The following is a 24694-nucleotide window of genomic DNA, read 5'->3' as shown; positions in this document are numbered from 1 at the left end:
GTCACGCCGTTATGACCGATTATTTGCGTAAAATAAGGTCGAAGGTCTGTCACGCCCATAGGGTAAACCGCTTGGAGGAATGAGCTGAAAATTGCTATGTAGATGGAGTAACCAACGTAGGAGTGCCTTTTAGTGGTTTGAAAGGATCCAGTTAAAGGCAACCGAGATATGACACAAAACCCAACCTGTGTCACAATCACGCGATTGATTTTTATGAATAAAAAACTATTAGTTTTCACGCCTACCAGGAAAACTGCTTAGAGCAGTGAGCTGAAAATCGGTGTGTAGCTGGAATAATTATCATAGAAAGTCCTTGCTGTAGAACAGAAGAATCGGAGTACAAACCACTGAGTTCTGATTCCAAAGCCAACTACGTGTAGCACATGCGAGATCGAGATACTCTAATAGAACAGTCACCCTAATAGAGCATTCAGCTACGTTTATAACTTACTACATTTAACAGTGTTGGGAGTAACGCGTTATATTAAGTAGCGCGTTACGTAATATTATTACTTTTGTGGTAAATAAAATAATAATATAAGGCCACTCCAAATAAATTCTCTGTTTCCCGTCCACCGCCCGCATCTAGTTACTGTCAGCTCTAAATATTCCATTATTCCGTATTCTTCCATTATTTTCCGGTTATTGTTGCATACTGACAGGCTCACTTGAACCATGTCAGCTCACGTGTCAGCAGTGCTATCAAGTCGGCACAAACTTCACGTTTGTGTTATTTTGCAACTTAAAAAGGAAGGAACAAGCTTAAGGTGAAGTTATAAGCATGCAGTCATGCAGTTTTTTATGGTTGTGCCAGGTAAATAATGGTTTGAAAAGCTGCCAATCTTATAATGAATAATGGAAATGAACCGCCCGCTCGCATGCAAATATGCTTGAACCCAGGACGGGAAACAGAGAATTTATTTGGAGTGGCCTAACGGAATACGCTATGAAACGGGTAATATAACTCAAGTTGCTTTACTTACAAAGGTAACGGGTTACCTAAGTAATATAGTTACTGTAACGAGTCTAATATTACGTAATACTATTGTTCTATACCTACCATATGCGTATTTTGTACCGTACGCGTACGGTACGATTTTCCGTACCATACGCGTACGGTATAGACATACGCTTATGGTACGTACCATATGCGTATTATGCCTTTTCTCAGTATCTTCTAGCCTTGCTATCACCTAGCTACAATGGGCTGTCTTTACAAGCATTTCAAGCTGAGCAAACTTAGAACACAACACAATAATCTACTTACTACTGAGCTGTAACTATAAATTTATTCATCAGCACACTGCATGCATTTTATCCTTGCCATGCATGCCCATGCATTTCCCACTATAGTCCTATACTAATGTACCTAAATCTTATGTACATGATCTCACTTTGTCTGCAGAACTTTACATAAATGGTACTGTGCATGTATGCTACTTTATACAGTAGCTATCAGAAGCATGCAGATGGTCTTATATATATATACTCAATTATAAGAGTGGATAACTGAACAGAATTGGGTAAATAAGCAAGGAGAGCAATTACAACATGCATGGTAGCTAGTAAGTTCTAACTGAATTATACATAATTATACTGCTTGTGCAAAGCTAATAGCTGGAAAAATGAACTTCGTAAGTGTCATCAGTTGTGCAACATGGCTCCTCACTGTATTTGCATTTTTATATACTATATGTACACTCTTCTTCTTTTGAGGATCCAATTTCTTGTTTACTTACTTTTCTTGTTTATACATACTGTAAATAGTATATTCATCACACTGGACCTACAGCACAAATTAATGTGGATGTTGTTAACTTTAAAGAGTACATTCAGATAAGAGTAGCTAAACACATTGTCTTCCCATCCACAAGCATGACAGTAAGTAGCGAGTAGCTATACAACGCACTTAACAATAATAAAACAATGCTACTTAATATACATTCATTACTGAACTATACATTAGAACTCATAAACTCACCATAAAATCTCTGCCATGTTATGTTTTCCTACTTCATCTCAGCAGGCAATGTACATGCCTCATTCAATAGCAAAGATTCAGCAAACTACAGTTTAAAAAAATTTATTGCACAATTAATTACTATGCACATCAGTCTTAGAGTATAGTATTGCTATATTAAGCAGATTACAGCCATGCAGATTTACATTAATTTGCAAACTAAAAACATTACTTTCTCTACAGTTATATCTCTTTGCTACCTCCCTCAATGTTATTGTATCAGCATTCTCCAGGTCTTCCTCTGTTTGAGCAATCATTATACATTGTACTTCTCGAGCTCATCTGATTAAAATTGTCTGTTCAACACACCTTTAGTGCCGCCAGGCATAAATATCCATTTTTAAGTGGAAGCTAGTGTACTAACAAATTAAAGGTAAACGATAGATATGTAGCAACAATAGAATAAAATATTTAATGAAATAATATATATATATATATGCCTGAAAAAATTGGCTCCATTTGCCAATGGATGCAAATTATTTAATATGGTTGCTATGTTGTAACCAATCAGAATGCAGTATATGGATAATTATATCAAAATCTTATGTTTATATTTAGCTACAATGCTACCTCTACTGGCTTAGCGTTTATATCACTATGCATTCCAGTTATATTCATTGAAAAATCATGAATATCAATATGCTGGCACAATTCTACAGCCTAAAAGAAATGAATGTCTTTTGTCCTAAATAATGCTTTAGAAGATTAAACTTCAAATTTCAGTTTCTGAGTAAGACAAGGAGCATACTGCTCTTGTTTTATGTTGAAGGGATAATTGGGCACCTTTAAACCCAAACACATTTTTACAAAGTTCATATATACAAGTATAGAGAAACCCCTAGTAGAGTTTTGGGTAATATCGCTCTATATAGCTTTTAATTATTGTACTATAATCTTTGAGTATCTTCAGGAGTATTTGTAAACACATAAATATTATGTGTGGGTATTGTTCTAATTGTAGGGAAGTGTAGGCAGACCATTTATAGGCAAAACAGACTACTGTATATAATATTATTAATCAATAACTGAAAGTACACAATAACAACTAACTGTTACAACTACAGTACACAATATTAATGTTACAGGTATGCATAAATTACATTATATTACATCATGTCACATCATTACAATACATCATTAACTCTATTATAGATATGAAGGAGGAGTAGCATTTGTAATAATGGCCTAGTTTTTGAATTTTCATTGTATCAACAATGGATCATGAATCCAATAAGAAGCAATATAATATGTGTAGCAGTTGCAGCCACAATGTACTGTGTGGAAGAAGAAACAAAAATTAAAATTTACCACACGTTGTCAGTGTGTGCAGTTGCTATGCAACAGCTAAATAATTTGTGACTGGATTTGCAAAAAGGTACCTTTTTCACAGACAAAATTTGACCCATGCATATTTTGAAATTAGGGGTTTCATAAGTTTTTGAACATATACCTTATAATTGCGCATGCCTGCATGCAATTATCTATGAGTGTACAGTAGCTACTAGTATCTATCTGCATTTTGATACTAAGAGCAAGTTTGTCAGTGTAAGGAGTCAAGTGTTACATCATTTTGTTTGCTGGTATGTAAAATGTGTGGAAAAGGTACCTTTTCGCAAATCTGGTCATTTTAACTCAACTATTCTAAAGAACGCATACAGTATACCAGCTTGTGTACTTTCAAATCAATTACACTGTGGATAAATGAAGTCATTTATTATAAAAATGCAAGATGGAAATCCATGACAAATAAGGCAGTAGACAGCAGGACGAGGCAATAAATCAATATGTACAAAAGTCAGAAGACATCAAGAAAATAATCCACAGGTGCTTACATAAACCATCATAATTATATGGGTGATGGCTCTATTGCATGTATTTTGTGGAACTGTCAGATACTTTGATGAAATGTCAGATATACTTTGATGAAATGAAATGAACAGAAAGACTAGCTCCTCCCCTCCCTCTTCCCCGAACAGAAATGAAAGCAGCTGAGTGCCATCAGGCATAGTCAATAGGTATACGGCAGTGCAAAACCTTCTGCTTGATATTATACGCATACCAGGTTAGCTATACTCAGATGGTACGATTTTCCGTACCATACGCGTATGGTTGTACCGTACGCGTATACGCATATGGTATGTACCATACGCATATGGAATGTACCATACGCGTATGGTACAAAATACGCATATGGTATAGAACATTATTACTACAAGTAACTAAGTTACTATGTCATTAGTTATCCTCTGAGTAACTCCTAGCCACAACCAAGTAACGAAGCTTACTGAATGAAGCTTATTCACCAGCTTCTTACTTATTATTATTATTATTATTATTATTATTAAATACAGAGAAAAAGGCATTATGCCTGTGAGTCCTGCTCATTACAATAAACAATTACATTAAGAATAAAAGTTATCAATCAAAATTTTAAAATTGTCAGTAGAATTAGACGACACTACATAATTGGGTAAATTATTCCATGAATTGATGGTTCTTACTGAAAATAATTTACTTCGAACATTCTTTTGGGCATGAGGTTTAAAAAGTTTGAAATCATGTCCCCTTGTGGCACAAGATTTGCACAATGTCCAACAACGCAATCATGTCACGTGATAAAGTGGTATTTTCACACGTGACAGCTTAAGGCTGTGGACACAAAGTAATATAATATGTAATATCATTATAGTTACTTTATTTTATGGGTAATATGTAACTGTAACTAAATTCAGTTGCAAGTAATATTTAATATGTAACTAGTTACTTTTACAAAGTAACTTGCCCAACACTGCTCCACTATAGAATTATGTAAGTTATTCTATAGGGAGTTCAGCTACAAACAGTTAATCTTATAGACAATTCAGCTACAAGCAAGTCACCCTGTAGAGAGTTCAGCTACAAATATGTTGCTGTAGAGATTCAGAACATTATAAGTCACACTGAAGAGAATTCAGCTATAAACAAGTCACCTTGTAGAGACAACAAGTCACTCTGTAGAGAATTCAGCTACAAACAAGTCACTGCAAAAAGGGTTCATCTACAAAAAAGCTACCCAGTAGAGGGTTCATCTAGATCAGCTACAAGCAAGTTACTTTATGCAATGTTCAGCTACAAGTAAGTCACTCTGTAGAGAGTTCACCTACAAACAAGTCACTGTGTAGCTGGAGAGTTCGGCAACCAATCAAAAAGCCACCCTGTAAAGAGTTCAGCTATACAAACATGTTATAACTCTATAGAGAAAGTTATAACTCTATAGAGAGATCAGCTAGAAACAATTAGTCATCCAGTAGAAAGATTAGCTACAAGACATCACCTTATAGAGAGTTTAGTTACAAAGAAACCACCATGTAGAGAGTTCAGCTGCAAACATATCACCCTGTAGAGAGTGCAGCTATGAACAGATCATTCTCTACAGAGTTCAGCTAGAAAAAGTCATCCTGTAGAGAGATCGGCTAGAAGGATCACATTGTAGAGAGTTCAACTGTAAACAAATCATCCTGCAGATAGTTCAGCAACAAACAAGTCACCCTATAGAGAGATCAGTTAGAAGAAGTTACCTTGTACAGAGCTCAGCTACAAAGAAACCATCATATAAAGAATTCAGCTGCAAACAAATCATCTGTAAAGAGTTCAGCCAGAAACCTGTAGAGAGATCAGCTAGAAACAAGTCACCCCATAGAGAGAGCAGCTACAAAGAAACCATCCTGCAGAGAGTTCAATTGCAAACAGAAAACCCTATAGAGAGTTCAGCTAGAAACAAGTCACCGTGTAGAGAGATCAGCTAGAAACAAATCATCCAGAGATCAGCTAGAAACAAGTCACCGTGTAGAGATATCAGCTAGAAACAAGTCACCCGTAGAGAGATCAGCTACAAAGAAACCATCCTGTAGAGAGTTCAGCTATAATCAAGTTACAATATAGAGAGATCAGCTAGAAGCAAATCATCTTGTAGAGAGTTCAGTTGCAAACAAATCACCCTGTAGAGAATTCAGCCACCCTGTAGAGAGTTCAGATTGAACAAGTCACATTGCAGCGATTTCAGCTACAAAGAAATTATCGTGTAGAGAGTTCAGATAGAAACAAATCATCCTGTAGAGAGTTCAGCTAGAAACAAATCACCCTGAAAAGAGTTCAGCTACAAACAATGAGAGTTTCAGCTACAGTTCAGTTATGTAAGAAGTCACCTTATTAACTACAGTATGTGATAATCATCATTCAGTGTTAAATATACAAATATTTCATCAGACAAAAGCTATCTATACACACAATTACTTCCTTTCTTCCACAATTCCTTATAAGTTAAAAGGAAGCAGCATCAAAGTCATATGGCCAGCTTTGTGACTTATGATACAAAAAGAAGTGATATCTAAACCTTTGCCAGAACTTTTAGTGCCTAAAGGGATGCGTGTGACTACATATTCTTGACCATTAGCTAAGCTAGCAAGTTGCCACCCTTAAACGCGCAAAGGCCATTATAATGGCCCTATTATTTATTACACCGAAAACGCACGAAAGTTTATGCTTACTTTCGCGAAAATAATCGCGCGTCTTTACAAGGCTGTATCTCTGAAAATCCTCGACGTATCAACTTGAAACTTGGTACACAGATGGTGGATACCCTGGGGTTTACCCATCGTGACTATCAATTGTTTATCATTAATGCTTTTCTATTTATCCGAAGTAATATGCGCATTACTTGGAAATAACCGTCATGGTAGGTGGCTCCGTTGGCGATTCGCCTCAATACTTGGTGTCGAGAAAGAGTTGTACCCTTGATACAAGGTGGTGAAATTCCATTGACATAGCTGCAACTCTCAGGTATTTATGAATTTTAGAAAAAAACTTGTGGTATTCACACAATTGTGCGAAGTAACCGCACGTCTTTACACGACTGTAACTGTGAAAATCCTTGATGTATCAGCTTGTAACTTGGTACACAGACGGTGGATAACCTGGGGTTTATCCAATATTATTATTATGTTTTTATCAATCATACTTCTCCATTTATCCACAGCAATACGCGCATCATTTGGAAATAATCATCATGGTAGGCAGCTCCTCTGTCCATTCGCCTCAACACTTGGTGTTTAGAAAGGGTGGTACCCTTGATACAAGGTGGTGAAATTCCAGTGACATAGCTACAACTCTCAGGTAGTTGTGAATTGAAAAAAAATTGTCGTATTCTCATAATTATTTTTACCCTGTAGGCATGTAACAAAGAACTCCAACACAATCACTGTGGCGTTTCAACATGCTGCCAAGACGTATTCTGGTGACCGGTCAATCAAATACCAACAGCAATCCATTTTATCATGCACTGTTCATCAAACAAAGTATTATTATTAGCATTAGAATTTGAAAAACTTTTCAAACATAAAATGTACATGAACTATATACACTAAAGAGCTGGGATCTTTACTCAGTAAAGGGTTTGCCTCATTTAGAAACCACCGATCCAAGTGATTTCAGAGAAAAAACCACAATAGTAGAAAAACCTGAATTACAAACAGCTGTGTACATAACTAAACAGATAATACTGTCAACGCATCTAAACTATATACATCAGCTGAACCTGTAAAAAGTCTAAGACACAGTAAATAGCATACACCCCTTATTTATTTATAGTTTTCCTTGGTGTGGTATATCTTAAAACAATTTTCAAGGCACAAATGAACCATTCCACAATTTACGCAGCCATACTTAGTACGTTTTCTATGTGTCTTCCGGTCAGAACACACTGCACAGTCACCGTCAGTCCCAAGGTTCTCTATGAAATGGCGTTCCTCAAGCCTCGCAGGCCATTGAGGTGGAAGAGCCTGTGATTGACGTCCTCCATGCTGGCGTGAGCCATGTTGGCATAAAAGTTTAGTAGCCAGTTGCTCCCTAAAGCTTTTGATGGTCTACGATCATTGACAGGTGTGAAACAGCACTCTAGAGTATAAGCATTATCGATAGCCAAATCCCTACCCCTACCGGTACCTCTACCCCTACCAGTACCTTTCCTCCTACCTCGACTAGGCACAAGATCCATTGGAGACACAGTTCCCCTTCCTCTACCTCTCCCTCTATTTCTACCAGACAAAGGATCAGATGGAAATGGTGAGTAGTCCCTGCCTCTATCACTAGGTGAAAATGGGGCATGTGGAGAAGAACGAGAGCGCAGGAAAGAACTAACAGGAGAGCCATGGTAAGCCACAGGAGAACCACTACAGGGGTATTCAGTTTCCAGGCTACCCATCCCACCATCACTCACTCCACTATGTAGCCCAGATGGTCCAGGATGGCTTGACTCATCATGACCTTCAGAATATCTCACATCAGCTATTAGAAGAAGCAGGACTCAAGTTATAAAACATGTGAAAAGCATTATACCTTCATAATCATTGTTTGTTTCTTCCTCGATGTCTTCTTCGTCCTTGCTGAACTCTTCCTCACGATCATTTTCTTCCACATCGCCATAATCATCTATAATGGCAGGCGAAGTGCGAGGCGAAGTGATAGGACCGATTCATCTGTCCGCCATTTTACCGTCTTGTTCCCTGGTAAGCCTATCAAGGACAAAAGAGTCTTCTCCATGGACAAAAGAGTCCTCTTTGTCCGAGTTGTTCCAGTCATCGTCGGCGTTGCTATAGAAAAGTTGATCAACAACAGTATTTTCATCCATATCTCGCTTATCTTTAATCACAGCACAAAGTTCTTGAGCTCGAATTAAAGCCCAGAAACGTGGCTTTCCGTTGCACTAAACCGTTTCATGATCACGTAATCCTAGCGCGCGCACCTCTGTGCCAAATATGGAGGACCACTTAAATGGCCCTTGCGATTTCAGTGCAATATTTCGTAAATTCGCGTGCGCGTTTAAGGGTTAAAGGTGCCAGGAATATTTAATATGGACTAAATATTATGCTTGAATATATGTGACCAGATTTAGCAAAATCAACCATATGGGTGCAAAAGGCAAAGTGAGATAATACAAGCATGAAGTTGCTGCACTATCAGGCTAACAATTTCTATATCAATTTCGCCTTCAACTTGTCTGGTCTGTTTTTGGTGGACCATTCTCTGACGGCCTGTATAACCACCCCAAACGTCTGTACAGGTCTGTCAACAACAGGGAAGTGCTTTGGGGGTCCATGCACTCTGGACAGACGAGCAGGGACCTGAATGTGTGATGTATATCTGTTTTGTGAGAATTCAGTCTATTCTCTGCCTCTGACAGGCTGTTTTGTGGTCTAGTGCCTTAATTTACCATTCTCGTCCATTTTGTAATCTATCTTAGGGTCCGCAATGCGAAAAATCGATATCCTCCAATCAACTACCTAACTATTGTCATGTGCTAGGCTAAGTGTAACTTGAATAACACCAGCGTGGCAGCCAAGTTTGTTACTTTCTTCTGGTAGAAAACGATACAAATGTCTTAAAATCACGTGATTTTTAGCTGCAGAGGTTCGTAGGGTTCTTCGTATGCCACGATATTCACTCTCAACATTGTCCAAGTAGTCTATCATCAACTCAAAGTATTGGTGATTTGATTTTATTGGTCAGTTTCTGGTGGCAGCACGATCTGTGCAGCTTTTTGACGACAAACAAAATGTTTCTTCCTCTGGAGCACAGGACAAGCAGAGCAGCAACTGCGCCGTGGGTCAGCAATGACCAGTACTAGGTAAAGTACCTGCATGCGGAGTATGGTTATAATTGAAGCTTGTTAGCCATCTGGCTGAGCCATCTATATGCTGAAATTCGGTCAAAATGACGCGATTTTTGCGAACAAATACCAGAATGGTTGATACATCAGTGAGACAGTCTCCAACAGCAAGGATACGAAGCTTATAAACACCTAACAATACGGCTATCTCGCCCAGTAAACGCATAGAGCAGTCCAATGCATGAAATAGGCACTCACGTGATTGATATTCAAATCTCCGAAAATACAACTATAATCTATTCCAATGACCTTAAAATCACTTGGAATCAAGTGACAATCAGTTTGTGTGCGTTAGGTTCAGCATCTCGACTAGCCCAGCAGTCTAAGACTTTTCCTACTTTGTTGAAACCATCATAATAAATGAGACATGTATATACATTTACAAATTCAGTAACCCTCGGTCACATGCGACCACAAGGCTGGTGATCAAGTGATACCAACGTGGGCATGGCAAGGGAGAAAAGTAATTACAATTACAAACAAAAACAACAATTACAAAACAAAACAAAAATATTAAATTACAAGTACATTATCACAACCACTCTCGGCAATCCCTTGCCATAAAAATCCTCTGGGATGCAGTCATACAAACCTTCGAGGCATCATCCAGCATCCGTCCAACCAGTGACCTTGTGATATTGATGTCCTTATCAATAAAATGTAGTACGATACCATCATAGTACAAAACACACCTGCACTGGCCCAGACCACGTCTGAGTGAACAATTAACACAAATATTTACAAAAGGAGCACATTGCATGGTTCCTATTCAGAAATGAAAGCGATTTCATGGGTATTTCCGTAATTTGAATTTCAATCACGTGAGTGCCTATTTCATGCACTGGATTGCTCTATGCGTTTACTGGGCGAGATAGCCGTATTGTTAGGTGTTTATAAGCTTCGTATCCTTGCTGTTGGAGACTGTCTCACTGATGTATCAACCATTCTGGTATTTGTTTGCAAAAATCGCGTCATTTTGGCCGAATTTCAGCATATAGATGGCTCAGCCAGATGGCTAACAAGCTTCAATTATAACCATACTCCGCATGCAGGTACTTTACCTAGTACTGGTCATTGCTGACCCACGGCGCAGTTGCTGCTCTGCTTGTCCTGTGCTCCAGAGGAAGAAACATTTTGTCTGTCGTCAAAAAGCTGCATAGATCGTGCTGCCACCAGAAACTGACCTATAAAATCAAACCACCAATACTTTGAGTTGATGATAGACTACTTGAACAATGTTGAGAGTGAATATCGTGGCATACGAAGAACCCTACGAACCTCTGCAGCTAAAAATCACGTGATTTTAAGACATTTGTATCGTTTTCTACCAGAAGAAAGTGACAAACTTGGCTGCCACGCTGGTGTTATTCAAGTTACACTTAGCCTAACACATGACAATAGTTGGGTAGTTGAATGGAGGATATCGATTTTTCGCGTTGCGGACCCTATCTATCTCTTGCCCGCCCCGCCACCCCTTTTTGAGGACTCGTGATACAGCAACACTGCTGAAAAAACCTATCTAAAATGGCGGGAAACTCTACAGGGATTACCTTGGTCACTAGCTGCTCTTAAAGGTTGTGCATCTTTGCTGAAAATCCAAACTTGTGGCTGCCAAGGCTGGTGAGTAACAAAGCTTTAAATTATTAAAATATGTTTTTCTCTGAATCAATAATGCACCCATAAGGGTGATTTTCCAAAATCCAGTCACATATAGTCAATCTTGCACACAATTTGTGCCCACATGTAAACTTTTCATGGTACCCAACTACAAATACACTTGTACATAATTGGCTATGAAACCTACACTCAAAGCTTTAAAACAATCAAAACTTGGTATATGTTCCAGTTAGCCCACCATAAAATTTAATGGTACTTGCCAGCTGCTCAAGTCATTGGCTATGTTATTATTGTAAAATGGCTTCAGCTTTTTTGTATGCACTTGTAAATCTTCTGTGTATTTGCTAACACTTCTAAGAAAAACCATTAATTGCTCTAGTAATCCTGAAATTAAATATTATCAAATAAAATAGAGTATCTCTTTATGTTACATTTTATTTCATCAGACAGTCTTGATCTAGCATTCTTTACATAAATGTATGTGGTTTACAAGCTGTTATGATGAAAGTATGGTGTATATGTGTGTGTGTGTATGTGTGTGTGTGTGTGTGTGTGTGTGTGTGTGTGTGTGTGTGTGTGTGTGTGTGTATGTTTGTATATGACAGATGGATGTGAAGGAGTAAAATATTGTGAGGCGAAGCCAAGCACTATTTCCTTCCTGTTACAATGTGAGAACTATTAATCCTGAATTCCATGGCCATTTGTCCTATTGCAAATTAATCTGACAACTTTAGCAACTTTTACTACGCAACAGAAATTCAAAAAATAACCAATGCAAAAGACCAATTACCACATTTAATAAATGTTGCCTAGCAACCGTTGCTATGGTTAAATCTATGATAATAATGTCTGAAACTTTCCACACAAATTTTACCTAATGACATTTATTTTATATTAGATTTGACCTTTGGTGACTTGGCCTTAAAAATTCTTTCTTTTTACCTTTCTCCCTGAGGCATTATTTTACTTGGTTAAAATATCTAATTAATGGTCTTGTCCTTGAAGTAACAACTCGGTTGGTGATTTTGTTTCAAAGCTATGACTATTTGTATTAGCCACAAAGGTACCTACTCATTGGTAATTCCCCATGCAAGCGTAAATAAATTCCAAGAATTTTGTCACTAATAAAAATGGTCATAACTTTGAAGCAGAATGAGCTGTTCACTTCAAATAAAAGTCAAGTTATTTCTTTGGTGGACATTTTTAATTTGAAACCAGTGTAAAATAATGCCTTAGAGAAATACATACAGAAATGGTAAATTTTCAATGCAAAAATGGCTGTAAAGGTCACCAAAAGTCACATTTGCAGCTAGTTGTATCATAGATGCTAGAGCCTACGGAAACGTATATATCTATGGTTGTACATGGTATTTTAGCCACTGTATATACACAGTTAAAATGAAGAGTAACCACAACCCTTAAAGAGTTCCCATAATAGGGAGGATTTAACACCCTTGGAGAGTGACCATTACTCTGAAGGAGTAACACATGTTCTGCAGGTAGTCACTTACTCTTCAGAGTAATGGTTATTCTCTTCAGTGTGTTGGTTACTCTCCAGGGGTGTAGTTAAATCCTTCCTACATTTGGGAACTTTTTGGAGTGGTGGTTACTCTTCGTTTTTAACAGTGTAGTAAGTATGCAGAGAAAATAATTAATTTGAATAATGTACATACCTCAATAATTGAGTGGTAGGCCTATGCACGTATATGAAATGCGTTACAAAAACTATTGAAGTAGCTAAGGTGCATTAACTAATTAATAACACAGCTAGCTAGGCCGGGCTACAAAGTAGAATTGAGTGTGAGAGAAAAGAATAGTAATATAAGTTAATTATAGCAGGTAAACTGATGAATCTTTTAGGTAGCCCCTGAAATGCTGGTTGGAGATCGACATGTGAAAATTCAATAGAGATCAGAGTTGTGAAAATAAATTAGCTGCAGACACTTAACTACTAAAACGGTAACAAACATGCACACAGAGTTGAGACTTGCACCATCGTGTTTACCATGAATAGGAGAAATCTATTGTTGGGTATACGTTTGCCTCTTAGCACTGACGAAATCAGAGAAGAACGATCGATAGCACTACTCAGTGTATACCGCTTCTACGGACGCCAGGATGTGCTGGGTTGTGCTTCGTTTCTTCACAAATACTAAGCTAGCTAGCTAGCTAACAATACGTTAATAGCTATACTGAATGTTTGGAAAGTGTTTTGCCCGTAGCTATAGCTGCTGCTGTTGTTGTAATGAATGCTTTAAACGACCCTGTATTAAACGGGGAATTGGTAAAACCGGGAGCGGGAGCGGGAGCGGGAGATTGCTTGGTAAAATCAGGAACCGGGAATCGGGAGATCACGTGCGACTTCTCCTAAATATCTCACTTGTAATCACGTGCAAACTAAATCTCTCACTTGCTACGAACGGCAGGCGTGATTTTGCAAGTATAGCGTTGCAAGTATAGAGTTGCACGTAGCTATAGTGCGGCCGCGCATGCACAATGGAGGAAGATGTGCTATGTGTTCCTGCAGTAGAAGACGCTGTCAATAACTTGACATCTGCGGAGGCGAATAATTACTTCTCGAAAGCTATCAGTAGAAAGCTACAGATTAGTGTAGATCCTCCTGTTCAGCCAAAAGGCGGCAGCTTGTATATCTACAACCTCGGGCCTGATTCGGACAAATGGGAACAAGAGAAGAAAAAGCTAAGGTTAGGTCTAGATATTAAAGAGTATAGTTACAATATAGCTAGCTAGCTTGTCTCAGTTTAACAAAACAAGTTTACATAACTATATTTCTAGAGTCATACAGTAATTAAATAAATTGTACATTGCAATTATTATAGGTGCGATCAATACAGATGGGTACATGTAGGATCTTACAGTGTCAAACATGGAGGATGTGAATTCAAGAAAAAAAGTAGTACCATTGATCTTGATTCTGTGGATAAAAAGGGTGATAACCGATTCAGAAGATTTGAGTTCTGGGGTATCGGGCAACATTTTATGCTACACTACGTTGGGGATGACACCTTATATCAAGGATTTAGCCATCGGAACAGTAAGAATAATTCCAAGTCTTTTGTGAGATCAGCACCACATTTGAAGGATAAGGTGAGCAAAAAAAGTCTTGTGAATCAACTCACATTTATAAGCTATAGTAGTTTGCATTGTAAAGACCGTCTGAGTGTAATGTGCATAGTATAATTGATAAGGTATATAGCTATACCTATCAATAGCTATATACCTTATAGGTTTGGTATATGTATATGTTACCAAACCTATAAAGGAGGCAACATGGACATATAAAATTTGCCTACCTTTTATGACACATAAATTTTCTGCAAGAAGGTTATGTCATGAAATTCCAGTACTTTTACAAATTTGAATGGCCTATATTATAGAATGCAAATGTTATTTGAGTGGTGAGATTTGATTTAAAGACAAAACGTGCGTATGATCATATGCAATATGTGACCTGATCTTGGAAAACCTACCTTTTTGGCACATTGGTCAATTTTCTGTTTTATAGCTTAAATAAGGTACTGGGTACTCATCTATCTTGTGTCAAAATTTCAGCTTAATATCTTTAAGCATTCCTGAGATATGGCCAATTTTCTCTCCTGTACATTACAAACTAACTTTTATAGCAATGTATTGAGTTCTGTGAGTGATCAAGGGTGACAAATGGTGACAAATCACTTTGTTTACCAATAATTCCATTTTTACCATCTAGAATACTTTAAAATACATTTCTGATAGTTTAATGAAGTATTTTTGGTACATTTCTGCAATTAAATCCCATGTATTATTGTCTAAGACTAAGTTTTAGCCATTCCAGCACCTGAACAAATCACCCAATTTGTAAGTTAATTGTTGTCCCACGCATGTGAAATTACTACATGGTCTGATATAATCATCCATATCTCCTAAGAAAAAGAAGCTATGGGTGTGAAACTTCACAGCAAGAAGGTTTAATAGTTGCTTTATCCAAATGTGCAAAAAAAATTAATATTGAAAAAATTGTTGAAATTTTCAATTGAGTTTTCCCAAAAAGTTTGCTTGTGCCCAAAAGGTAGGTTTTCCAAGATCCGGTCACATATGCTTTTTAGATATTACAGAAAGATTCAATGAAGCCACATCGAACTGTTTATCAAGAATTAGTCAATGAAAGCAGCGGTGGACCTCGACATGCAGTGCTCACACCTAGAGATCAAAATCAAGTTAGAAATTTTTGTAAGGAAGTGGATAGACATACCAGACTATCCCATGATGCAATGTTTAACACGTACCACTTGTGTCATCAACTAAAGTTTAACAATCGAAAAGGTGAACCCCTTGATTTCATACGAAAATTCTCTGTGCACCCTAATGTAATTGTCCAAATGATTGGACAGCCAATAATCGAAGAGCCAGAAACTGCTTTGAAATTATCCACAGAACCTGTGACGCTTCATTATGACACTGTGTTTAATATGGGTGATTTCTACTTGTCGACCCTTACCTTCAAACACACAATGTTTAAAAACTCTCCTGTTCTGCCATTCAGATTTCTAGTCCATACCAGACGCTACCAAGTAGACCATATGCAGTTCATGGAAGCAATTCGTCAGTTGTCTCCAATTTTAGCTTCAAAAAGGATAATAATTGTATCAGACAGAGAATTCAATTTCTCATCAGTGTTCCCACTAGCCCAACAAGTTTATTACTGGAACCACCTAGAACAAGATCTTCACTATTACCTCAAACAAAAAGCCAATTGTAATGCTGGTGAAATAAGCTACTTTGCTAATGTACTGAAGGAATTGATGCAACAAACCACATAAACAGAATTTGATAATTGTTGGGATGAATTTAAAATGGAAGGTCCTTTTCAATCCAAAGCATTAGTTCGTAACTATTTTGAGAAAAATCTGCTGCCCATTTTCAAAGAGACTTCGTCAATATGGGTACTAAAATCTGCTGGTGTAGTGAACCCACACAATGGAATTACCAATAATGCATCAGAATCCATGAATGCTGTGCTGCACAGACTTCAGAACTGGAAGCAAGTGCCACTTGATATTATTTGTTACTCAATATTTCAAATGTGCTGTTATTATCACCGGGAAATTGTGCGAGGTTCACATCAATGTGGTTCGTGGCAACTGAAAGACGAGTTTTTGTTTTGTCAACGAGATCCCTCGTTGATGCCTATTTTACCAAAAGTGGTTAACCCAGATGAGATTGTAGCTAGAGCTAAGGGTGACATTTATTGTCAATTGAATAATGGCAATGAAACCAGTTCTACAGAGACCGGATATGAGAATAGAAATGCTGCTGATGTGACAACTAACAGACCACCAAATAGCCAACTTGGACTAGCTTATCAAGCTATACAGATTAAGCAAGTTTCATTAGTAAATTCTGGCTGTTGGATGGTTATGGGCACAGATGGTACTACACCATATGCAGTCAGACTTTATCCAAAAGAGAGTTGCTCTTGTCCAGCTTCAGGTGTCTGCTATCATATTCTTGCTTGCAAAATAATGATTGGGCAGAATGTTGATGCTTTCTCAAACCCAAACATGACCTTGCTACAGCAAAAAATCAGAAGAAAAAACAAAGAGCGACCATCTGGAAGGAAACCACCCAGAGTAAAGGACTGTTGTCCAACAGAGGAAATAAAACAAGGTAAAGCTATAGAAACATATTAATTTAATAATGTAGCAATTGGAACTTTAATGTGCTTATTTGCTATGAATTCAATTTTTAAGTATCTGTGATTTTACAGAAGAACCAGAAGACTTAGAAGAAAAAGCTGTTGAAGGAGTTGCTGATGACCAAGATTTTGTTAGCATCAAGGAAGAACGTACGTATATAGTTGATACTATTTTATGTTGCTATATTTAGTGACTTTTCTATTTATAGGCACAGAAAACAAATCTCATTCTCGTTCCCAGAAATGGAAGCATCCTAACAGTAAGTGTACTTGTTTATGTGCACAAAACAGTACTTAACAACTACACATGTTATTTATTAATGTTTATACATGCAGGCCAGCTGGATACAGACAATAGTTGTTGCAATGGAGAACAGATGTCATGTGCTCCTAAAAAGAAATTGAAGGGTGAGACATGCTAAAAATTTTGTAGCACTTTTACGTTAAATTTTGTACATGCAAATTTTATTAGGTGCCACAACCCTTGTACATCAGACAGATTCAAGTCCACCTCAAGAGGCCTGTGTACCAAATCATCCACTAACTCAGTTTCTGCTAGAATTAAAGGAAAAGGCCAGCAGTAGTGCTAAAATAAGGAGATGTGAAAGAAGAGTCAAGTTTTTAAATGAAGAATTTTGTTGGGACCGATTCTTATCTGAGTTAAATGTTGTCTGTCAAGATATTCTCCTGTACAATTATGTTTTGCAACCAAGCATTGACAAGGTAGGTAATTATATCTTCATTCATATAATATGTAGCCTCTGTTAAAATTTATCATTCCTTTAGGAAGTTACTGATCTTGACATTGGAAAGATTGCAGTACTTCAGACGAAAAGGAGTAATCAAATAGCCTTTTTGAGACGTTTAAACGATAAGGAAGATAAAACACCAAGAGTAGAGGTATTATATAACAATATCCATGCATAGATAGCGTTTACTGCAATATATTTTTGTAGGTTGTATCAAGTTACAGTGACCCTGATTATGCAGAACTAAACTATCATGCAGGAACTGCCACTCGTTCAAACATTGGAGTTGTGAATACCATTCATGTTGGAGTGCAAAGCAGTAAACAGAATGCAAAAGCCGAGATTATAACTGCAGTTTTGCTCCTGCACATTTGCAAACAACCGGATACGGATTTGGGAAAACTGCGCATTGATTTGGTTAAAGGTTTGCCACAGTTATTTTCAGTATTGCAACAAGATGATACTGGAACAGTCAATGGCATTTCACAAGTTAAAAAGGACTATCGCGGGAAAGCAGAAGAGATGGTTCAGCTGTTTTACTACTGCCAAACACCATGGGTTGATGGATCAACATCTGCCGCGCTATATGGCAATTCACAACGAGACTTCAACATGTACAACTGTTCAAAGTGTGACAACTGGTTCCATAAGTATTGTTTGAGTGCATGTGACATTACCATACCCAAACGGAATGCCGATTTTGTTTGCAGTGCATGTATATACTGTACCAGAATCTCTTCCATGGATGCACAATGAATACACCAACACTTGCACTTCTGATAACTTCCTGACAATATTGTCACTCCACTGCAAACAGTACAAATCTTTCTTGGATACCTTTGGTGACAGTGAAGCTGAGAACTCTCTCAAAGCAGCAATTGTATTGATGAATAAAGGAAAGCTGGATGAAGGAAAAACACTATTTTTGCATTTGCTTCAATCAAGATTAAATCTTACAATTTCTCAGGAGAATAATTTGAAATATGATTGTTTTGGTGGTGAGAATAATAGGTGTCTTTGCTTGTTCACACATATCTGGAAACTGGTAATTAAACTTAAATGTACCTCTGAGCATTGCCCTAATCATAACACGGAGGTAACAAAATACCCTTCTACATTTTCCTTCAGCTCTGGATTAGATAACGTTAATGAAATTTTTCCTATAGCTGGAGATATGGTTGGTTACTGTGGTGCAGAATTTCATTGCCAACCACCAAATGAATCTCTCCATGCAGTTACTGACCGATTAAATTTAACTGGCAGAAACAGAGAAACATTTTATGAGTGCCGTGGTGTACCACAGGTAATGGCATCGTCATTTCTTAATCGAGTGCCTTGGATGATCCCGATTGATATCCAGTCCTTGACTGGTAGATCAATATTGACAATTCCAAAAGTTTTAACTATATAATTATGGTCATGGATATCAACTAGCTGGCTGCAGTGTTTGTAGTGACAATCATTTTACTGCAGTTTGCTTCTGGTATGGCCAAACATTATATCATGATGGCATGAGAAGCCACAGGATTCAACCTTTTAAACTTAATGATTTCCAGAACAAAACTGGGTCATATGCATATTACTTTAGGCAGCTTTGATTTTACATACTGTATGTTGTAGCTAATTAACACTTTATGATTTATTAATGTGTTTTGTATACTCAGAGAATAATTATGCTTGGTGTACTGTACTTCAGTCTATCCATTGAAAGTCTGCTGGCAATGATGGGAAGTCTAATCACGTTTAGTTGAATGGATTTTAGATTGGTAGGGTGCATGAACTTTAGTATAGACTGGGGCAGAACCATGTAGCTAGGACTGGAGGCCTGTTGCTCATCATTCATTATTGTAAGACAATCCAATATGCCAAATAACTGCTGCATGTATTCACTGAAATTACCTTTCAGAAATATTATGTCCACTAAAATAGCCACTTTGTGAATTACTGTGCTAAAAACCCACACAATACAATTTTATGCATTCACTGCTAATAACTATAAAGCTCTAATGAAAGCCTTTAATATACGGCCATCATGCAAACTTTATCTAGCTATAGCTATTTTTCCCCTCAAGCTCATAATTTACTAGTTTATATTAGTTTCTTCGTCACAGCACAGCAGGCGCTCTAGCTACGTATGTGTGTTACTTGTGACAGCAAAGATTGACACGTGATCTCCCGATTCCCGGTTCCTGATTTTACCAAGCAATCTCCCGCTCCCGCTCCCGCTCCCCTCCCGGTTTTACCAATACCGATTAAACGTCGACTTCAAAAGCTCCTGGGTATGCTCGGGCGGCAATACGTCAAATCCCTACTACGGAGCTAGTGGGGATGGGATAATTGACATTCGATTTGATACTGAGGTGCATAAAGAATGAGAAAAAATGTGTGATGCGGTTGCATATAATCCCAGCAGGCATTCCCTGTCACAAAAGGAATTACGTATTCACTAGTTAACTACTACTAGCTATAAGGGGATTTTATTGGGGAACACATATAGTGATGAATTCGGTTAGCTAGTTGCATCATTAATCTAGTTGCGCGTGTTATGCTGCACGAGTAAGCAAAATTTCGTCAGAAACGATGACAAGGTATGTTGGTCAGCATTTTGTACCACATAGTAAATTTTCCTCGAAATTTTCACTTAGGGTTTTTTTGTGATAATGCAGTTAAAACGTCATGATTAGCTACCTCATCGTGGCAAATAAAGTATACGTGAATGTGCACGTGTCCATCATATGAAGAAGTACTGCAGCGAGTTGCTTTGTTCAGTGGCAAAAATTCCATCTTGAACAGGCAACTCCAATGTATTTCTATTGAACTATTAAAAATGAAATTATCATTATTGTGCATTGCCTACCTCGTGTCCGTTTAGCAATTTTCCGGGTGTACCACCCTGAAACACTGAAAGGGTGGTACACACTTGGGTGGTAGGGTGGTAATCAGGGTGGTACCCACTTGTCATGTGTACCACCCTGATTTTCAGCATGGTTGTCCAGCATATTTTGATGTGTCCGTTTGTAGCACTACCCAGCCTTCTCACATTTCTTTTTCTTCTTGTACTGGGGTAGCTGCTGCAATTGGTAAGTTAGCCAAGGACCAGAGACATCAAGATGCTGTAGAGGAGGTGGGATGTGACTTTGTCCTACTTGTTGTAGAAACTTTTGGTGTTTGGTCACCATTTGCACTTCAAACCCTTCGTACCATCACTGAACGCACCACAGCCAGAAGTGGTGCGTCAACCAAACAGGCTTGTAAACATTTGTTACAACAACTTTCAGTTTCTTTATGGACGAACAATGCCCGTATGATTTTACGGTACTGGGCTTTGCAGTGTGAGGACTCTAATTTTCCTTTCCCCAAACCGCTGTTGTAATTAATTGTGTTTATAGTTTAGTTGTAGAGTAGTTTGTATTGTGGTTGTATTTTGTGCTTTTTCCCTTTATATAGCACTCACTCCCCACCAAAAAATAACACATTTTCCCTGGTGTGTAATGCGAGGTACGACTTGTAGAGCAACCAGTGTTCATTCTAGGGCTGTTAGGGGGAAACTAAATCTTATCAAAAGTGCTCTCAGATTTAATCTCAAAGTGTTTAATATGTAAAAATTTTCCTGATTAAACATTGCGAATGCAACCTTAGAATTAATGCTTTACAAGGGCGGTGGAGCAGGCCAAAGAGTGAGGGGGCCAGGCTAGCTGTAAGCTGAAGACCAAAAAAAGAAGGTCACAGCCTGCTGACAATAGCTGCTCTCCACCAATCATATCTCCTTATTTATAACTACACATACGTAGCACTAAGTAACTTGCTACACTGCTTCTCTGAATACTATGACTGCCCTATTAGAGTATCCAGATCCTGACTGTTCTATTAGAGTATTTCGATCTTTTCTTGCAAACAGTGTCCCATAAAAGTGGGGGGGACATGACCCCCTGCCCCCCCCCCCCCCCCCCCCCCGTCTCCACCGCCTATGAACTGCTTCAGTTAAATTTTTAAAAGTCTCCTGTATAAGGTACATATTAAAAAATTCCTACTGATAGCTTCAATATCTGAGAACCCAATTTTACCCAGCGTTTCTAAATGGCATGCTCAGTTAACACTCAAAAAATAATGTCTTTAAATTCAGTCTCAGAAAGCATAATTTTGTAAAAAAATACTAAGCCAGCTGCAGTTTGCTTTCAAAATGGCATGCTGTGTACAGTTAAACCAGATTTAAGTAATCTCAGAAAGTCTAATGATAAAAAAAATTCATAGTCATGAAAATAGCCTAAAATGTGACTGGACCTGCAAAATTAGGGCATGTGGGCACATAATTTTTGTTTACTTTTTCAAACTTTCAAAATCGTGCCAGCATAATAGGCTGGTGCCTATATATTTATATATAATATATATAATATGTGACTGGGTCTGGAAAACCGGTCTTATCGCCCATGTCAGCACATTTGATTTTTCACCAAGGACACAAAGCTACATGAATAAAGTATCTAATTTCACAATCAATAGACTTGAGTGGTCTGCTTTTGCTGGCTGCTTTTCCCAAGCCTAGTGGCAATCTGTATGTGGGGTGTGGGGCATTAATGGAGCTATAGTCAGCCTGGGGGTGACTGTATGTGGCTGTACAGCTCCTTGGTGTTGAGTAGACACGTTCTGTGAATTTCCCTTCATTTAAGCCCATTTTTAGGCCCGAATGGTCCATAAATCTTGGCCTACACTGCAATTCATCTCTACGCCTTCCTTTCAATTTTTTAAACAGCCTCTTTCCCTCCTTCCGGGCCCCTACCTCCCTCCCTTTTTGGAGCTCACCTTATAAAGTCAACCTTGTTTAAAAACTATCTAAAACAGTGGGAAACTTAGCTGTTGGCTACTTGCACAGTGGATGCTCTGGAAGGTAAGAAGTTGGTGTGAAAACTTACTTAAAATACTTTTTAGTATTTTAGTATTAATTTCAGGAAAAAACATAGCCTGTGAATCCTGCTCAATTACATGCATAAAAATCAATCATTATAAAAATAATGATAATCAGTCCAATGTTAATTTAAGAGATTCTTGAATGAAGTTAATGAATCAGCATTAACAATGTAATCAAGTAAACTATTCCAGTCATCAATTACCCTGTTCGAAAATGTGTATGCCCTTTAAAACTCTCCTTATATAATTTGAATTTGTGACCTCTTGTAGGTGTGCAAGTAGTTGGGAGAAGAAAAATGAAGCATCAATATTAAGTAGACCATGAAATATCTGATACACTAAAATCATGTCTCCTCACTTTCTTCTATAGTACAAGCCTAATCACCATAAAGAGGTCAAACAAAATATCTGATACACTAAAATCATGTCTCCTCGCTTCCTTCTATAGCCATTTTGGTACCAATCAGTGGGGAAGAAACTACGATTAAGACCCACTCATGCCAATTGCCGTTATCATAATCACCATTAGGATTGACCACTTGAGCCAATTATGCTTTTGAGCAGTGCTCAAAAATCCAGTCTATTATGCTCAAAATTATGCTCTCAAAATCAAGATTATGCTCGAGAGCTGACTGTTTTATTAGAGTATATTTGCATTTCCTGAATGCTGTAGTAGAGTAAGTGACTGCTCTATTAGAGTATCTCAATCTTATCACCATAAAATGTGGATAATCAGTCAAGAAATAGTAAAACTAATAGCACTGCAAGGTTTTTGATGTGAAATGCAGTAATAATGTGAAATGTGTTAACGTTGTGCAGAATTTTGGCATGCGTATTGCACATTTTAATTAAAATTCTTGAAAATCTTTCTACATAATGCTTGATGTTTTGCCAGCCTATTGTACTCGAAATGATGCCAGCTTAATTGGCGCAAGCCTAATCACCATATTAAGTGCATGCTATGCTATGCTAGCAAAACTTGTGATAACAGACTGGAAATCATATTCTAGCTTTGTTAAAAGTTGAGAAACTGCTTTATTATGGTTTGCAAGAAAAATTGAGATATTTTAATATATACAACAGTCACTGTAAAATAAAAGTCCTAGACAAATAGTAGAATCATGCATACCTACTTGGAAGGAATCTTCATTATAAAACATTATCGCAAACAAATACCGGCACTCTAATGCAACTTTATATAGCTATAATCATGAACAAGCAAGCACAAAATTAATTTTATAGAGCAATATGAGTATTAATTGGTTATTGCATAAATCTTTTGGCTTTGGTATTGGATTGATAGGTATTCTTCTGTATTGGTAAAGCACTGCTTTGTCTTATTATATCTGTATATAACAAATTTGTACAGGGGTGTACTGCAGCTTACCTAAATAGATCAAAGAATGTAAATGTTACTTTGAAATGGATTTCCATACCATTATATATAACTTTTAGCTCAATATATATACTTCATTATTTACTGTCTACTGATTCATTAAGTTTGTGAACATTTTAAGATTTGTGAAGTTCTAATTATGCAATTTTAATCCTCCAATTGAAACACCATGACTAGGTACTCATTAAGTTGTCTCCAGAAATCTGCAGATGTTGAGAGTAAGTTAGTTATGATTTCATTGCGGTTTGATGCAGATATGTATATAGACATGCTTATCTCCAACACAGGCAAAAATTTCCTAGGAAACAGCTATTACAATTATGTGCATAAACAAAATTAATGATGGTCAAAACTTGAAATATATCTGTGTCTAATCAGTTAAAGCTGTTTACATTGTAGAATTAGCTACTATAGGGACATGCATGTGTTTTCTCATACCTACAGTGTAGTTATTTATATACAAGCATTTATCTTGACTCCACTGGCGGTTTTTATATACTAGTTAAAGTACCTCTGCGAGTGCAATATGGAAAAAATAGCACGAAGGCATGGATAAGAGATATACAGCATAAGGCAAAGCCGAGTGCTGCATTAGGTTCGAGACCATGCC

General features: G+C 37.5%; 2 protein-coding genes and 2 long non-coding RNA genes across 4 annotated transcripts; 2 read left to right on the top strand and 2 right to left on the bottom strand.

Moving 5' to 3' along the window:
- Positions 1-1528: 1528 nt before the first annotated feature.
- LOC136246033 (uncharacterized) lies at positions 1529-2331 on the bottom strand. The gene is made up of 3 exons (XR_010696217.1): positions 2221-2331; positions 1982-2066; positions 1529-1786 (listed from the first exon to the last, which is right to left on the bottom strand). It is a non-coding gene; the product is annotated as an uncharacterized lncRNA (long non-coding RNA).
- A 4146-nt stretch (positions 2332-6477) lies between these two features.
- On the top strand, positions 6478-7453 carry LOC136247491 (uncharacterized). Its single transcript, XR_010697594.1, has 3 exons — positions 6478-6838; positions 7035-7171; positions 7228-7453. It is a non-coding gene; the product is annotated as an uncharacterized lncRNA (long non-coding RNA).
- Positions 7345-8769, bottom strand: LOC136247490 (uncharacterized). Its single transcript, XM_066039218.1, has 3 exons — positions 8549-8769; positions 8393-8485; positions 7345-8341 (listed from the first exon to the last, which is right to left on the bottom strand). The coding sequence occupies exons 1-3, from the start codon at positions 8682-8684 to the stop codon at positions 7788-7790; spliced, it is 783 nt and encodes a 260-aa protein (XP_065895290.1). The 5' UTR covers positions 8685-8769; the 3' UTR covers positions 7345-7787.
- A 7423-nt stretch (positions 8770-16192) lies between these two features.
- LOC136248168 (uncharacterized) lies at positions 16193-19534 on the top strand. The gene is made up of 9 exons (XM_066039982.1): positions 16193-17006; positions 17107-17184; positions 17244-17294; positions 17371-17442; positions 17507-17757; positions 17821-17934; positions 17991-18498; positions 18950-19086; positions 19448-19534. The coding sequence occupies exons 1-9, from the start codon at positions 16193-16195 to the stop codon at positions 19532-19534; spliced, it is 2112 nt and encodes a 703-aa protein (XP_065896054.1).
- The last annotated feature ends 5160 nt before the right edge of the window (positions 19535-24694 follow it).

The sequence above is a fragment of the Dysidea avara genome, chromosome 2 (assembly GCF_963678975.1).
Source record: "Dysidea avara chromosome 2, odDysAvar1.4, whole genome shotgun sequence".
Classification (NCBI taxonomy): Eukaryota; Metazoa; Porifera; class Demospongiae; order Dictyoceratida; family Dysideidae; genus Dysidea; species Dysidea avara.
This window is presented reverse-complemented; position numbering and strand designations above follow the sequence as displayed.

Excerpts from the sequence above, each read along its gene's own strand:
- LOC136247490 (XM_066039218.1), bottom strand. The coding sequence starts at position 8,684 with ATGGATGAAAATACTGTTGTTGATCAACTTTTCTATAGCAACGCCGAC. Across the intron at positions 8,486-8,548 it reads GCTTACCAGGGAACAAGACG|ATGATTATGGCGATGTGGAA; the intron begins GTAAAATGGCGG and ends CTGCCATTATAG. Across the intron at positions 8,342-8,392 it reads AACAAACAATGATTATGAAG|CTGATGTGAGATATTCTGAA; the intron begins GTATAATGCTTT and ends TTCTTCTAATAG.
- LOC136248168 (XM_066039982.1), top strand. The coding sequence starts at position 16,193 with ATGGAAGGTCCTTTTCAATCCAAAGCATTAGTTCGTAACTATTTTGAG. Across the intron at positions 17,935-17,990 it reads ATAAAACACCAAGAGTAGAG|GTTGTATCAAGTTACAGTGA; the intron begins GTATTATATAAC and ends ATATTTTTGTAG. Across the intron at positions 19,087-19,447 it reads AGTGCCGTGGTGTACCACAG|AGAATAATTATGCTTGGTGT; the intron begins GTAATGGCATCG and ends TTGTATACTCAG.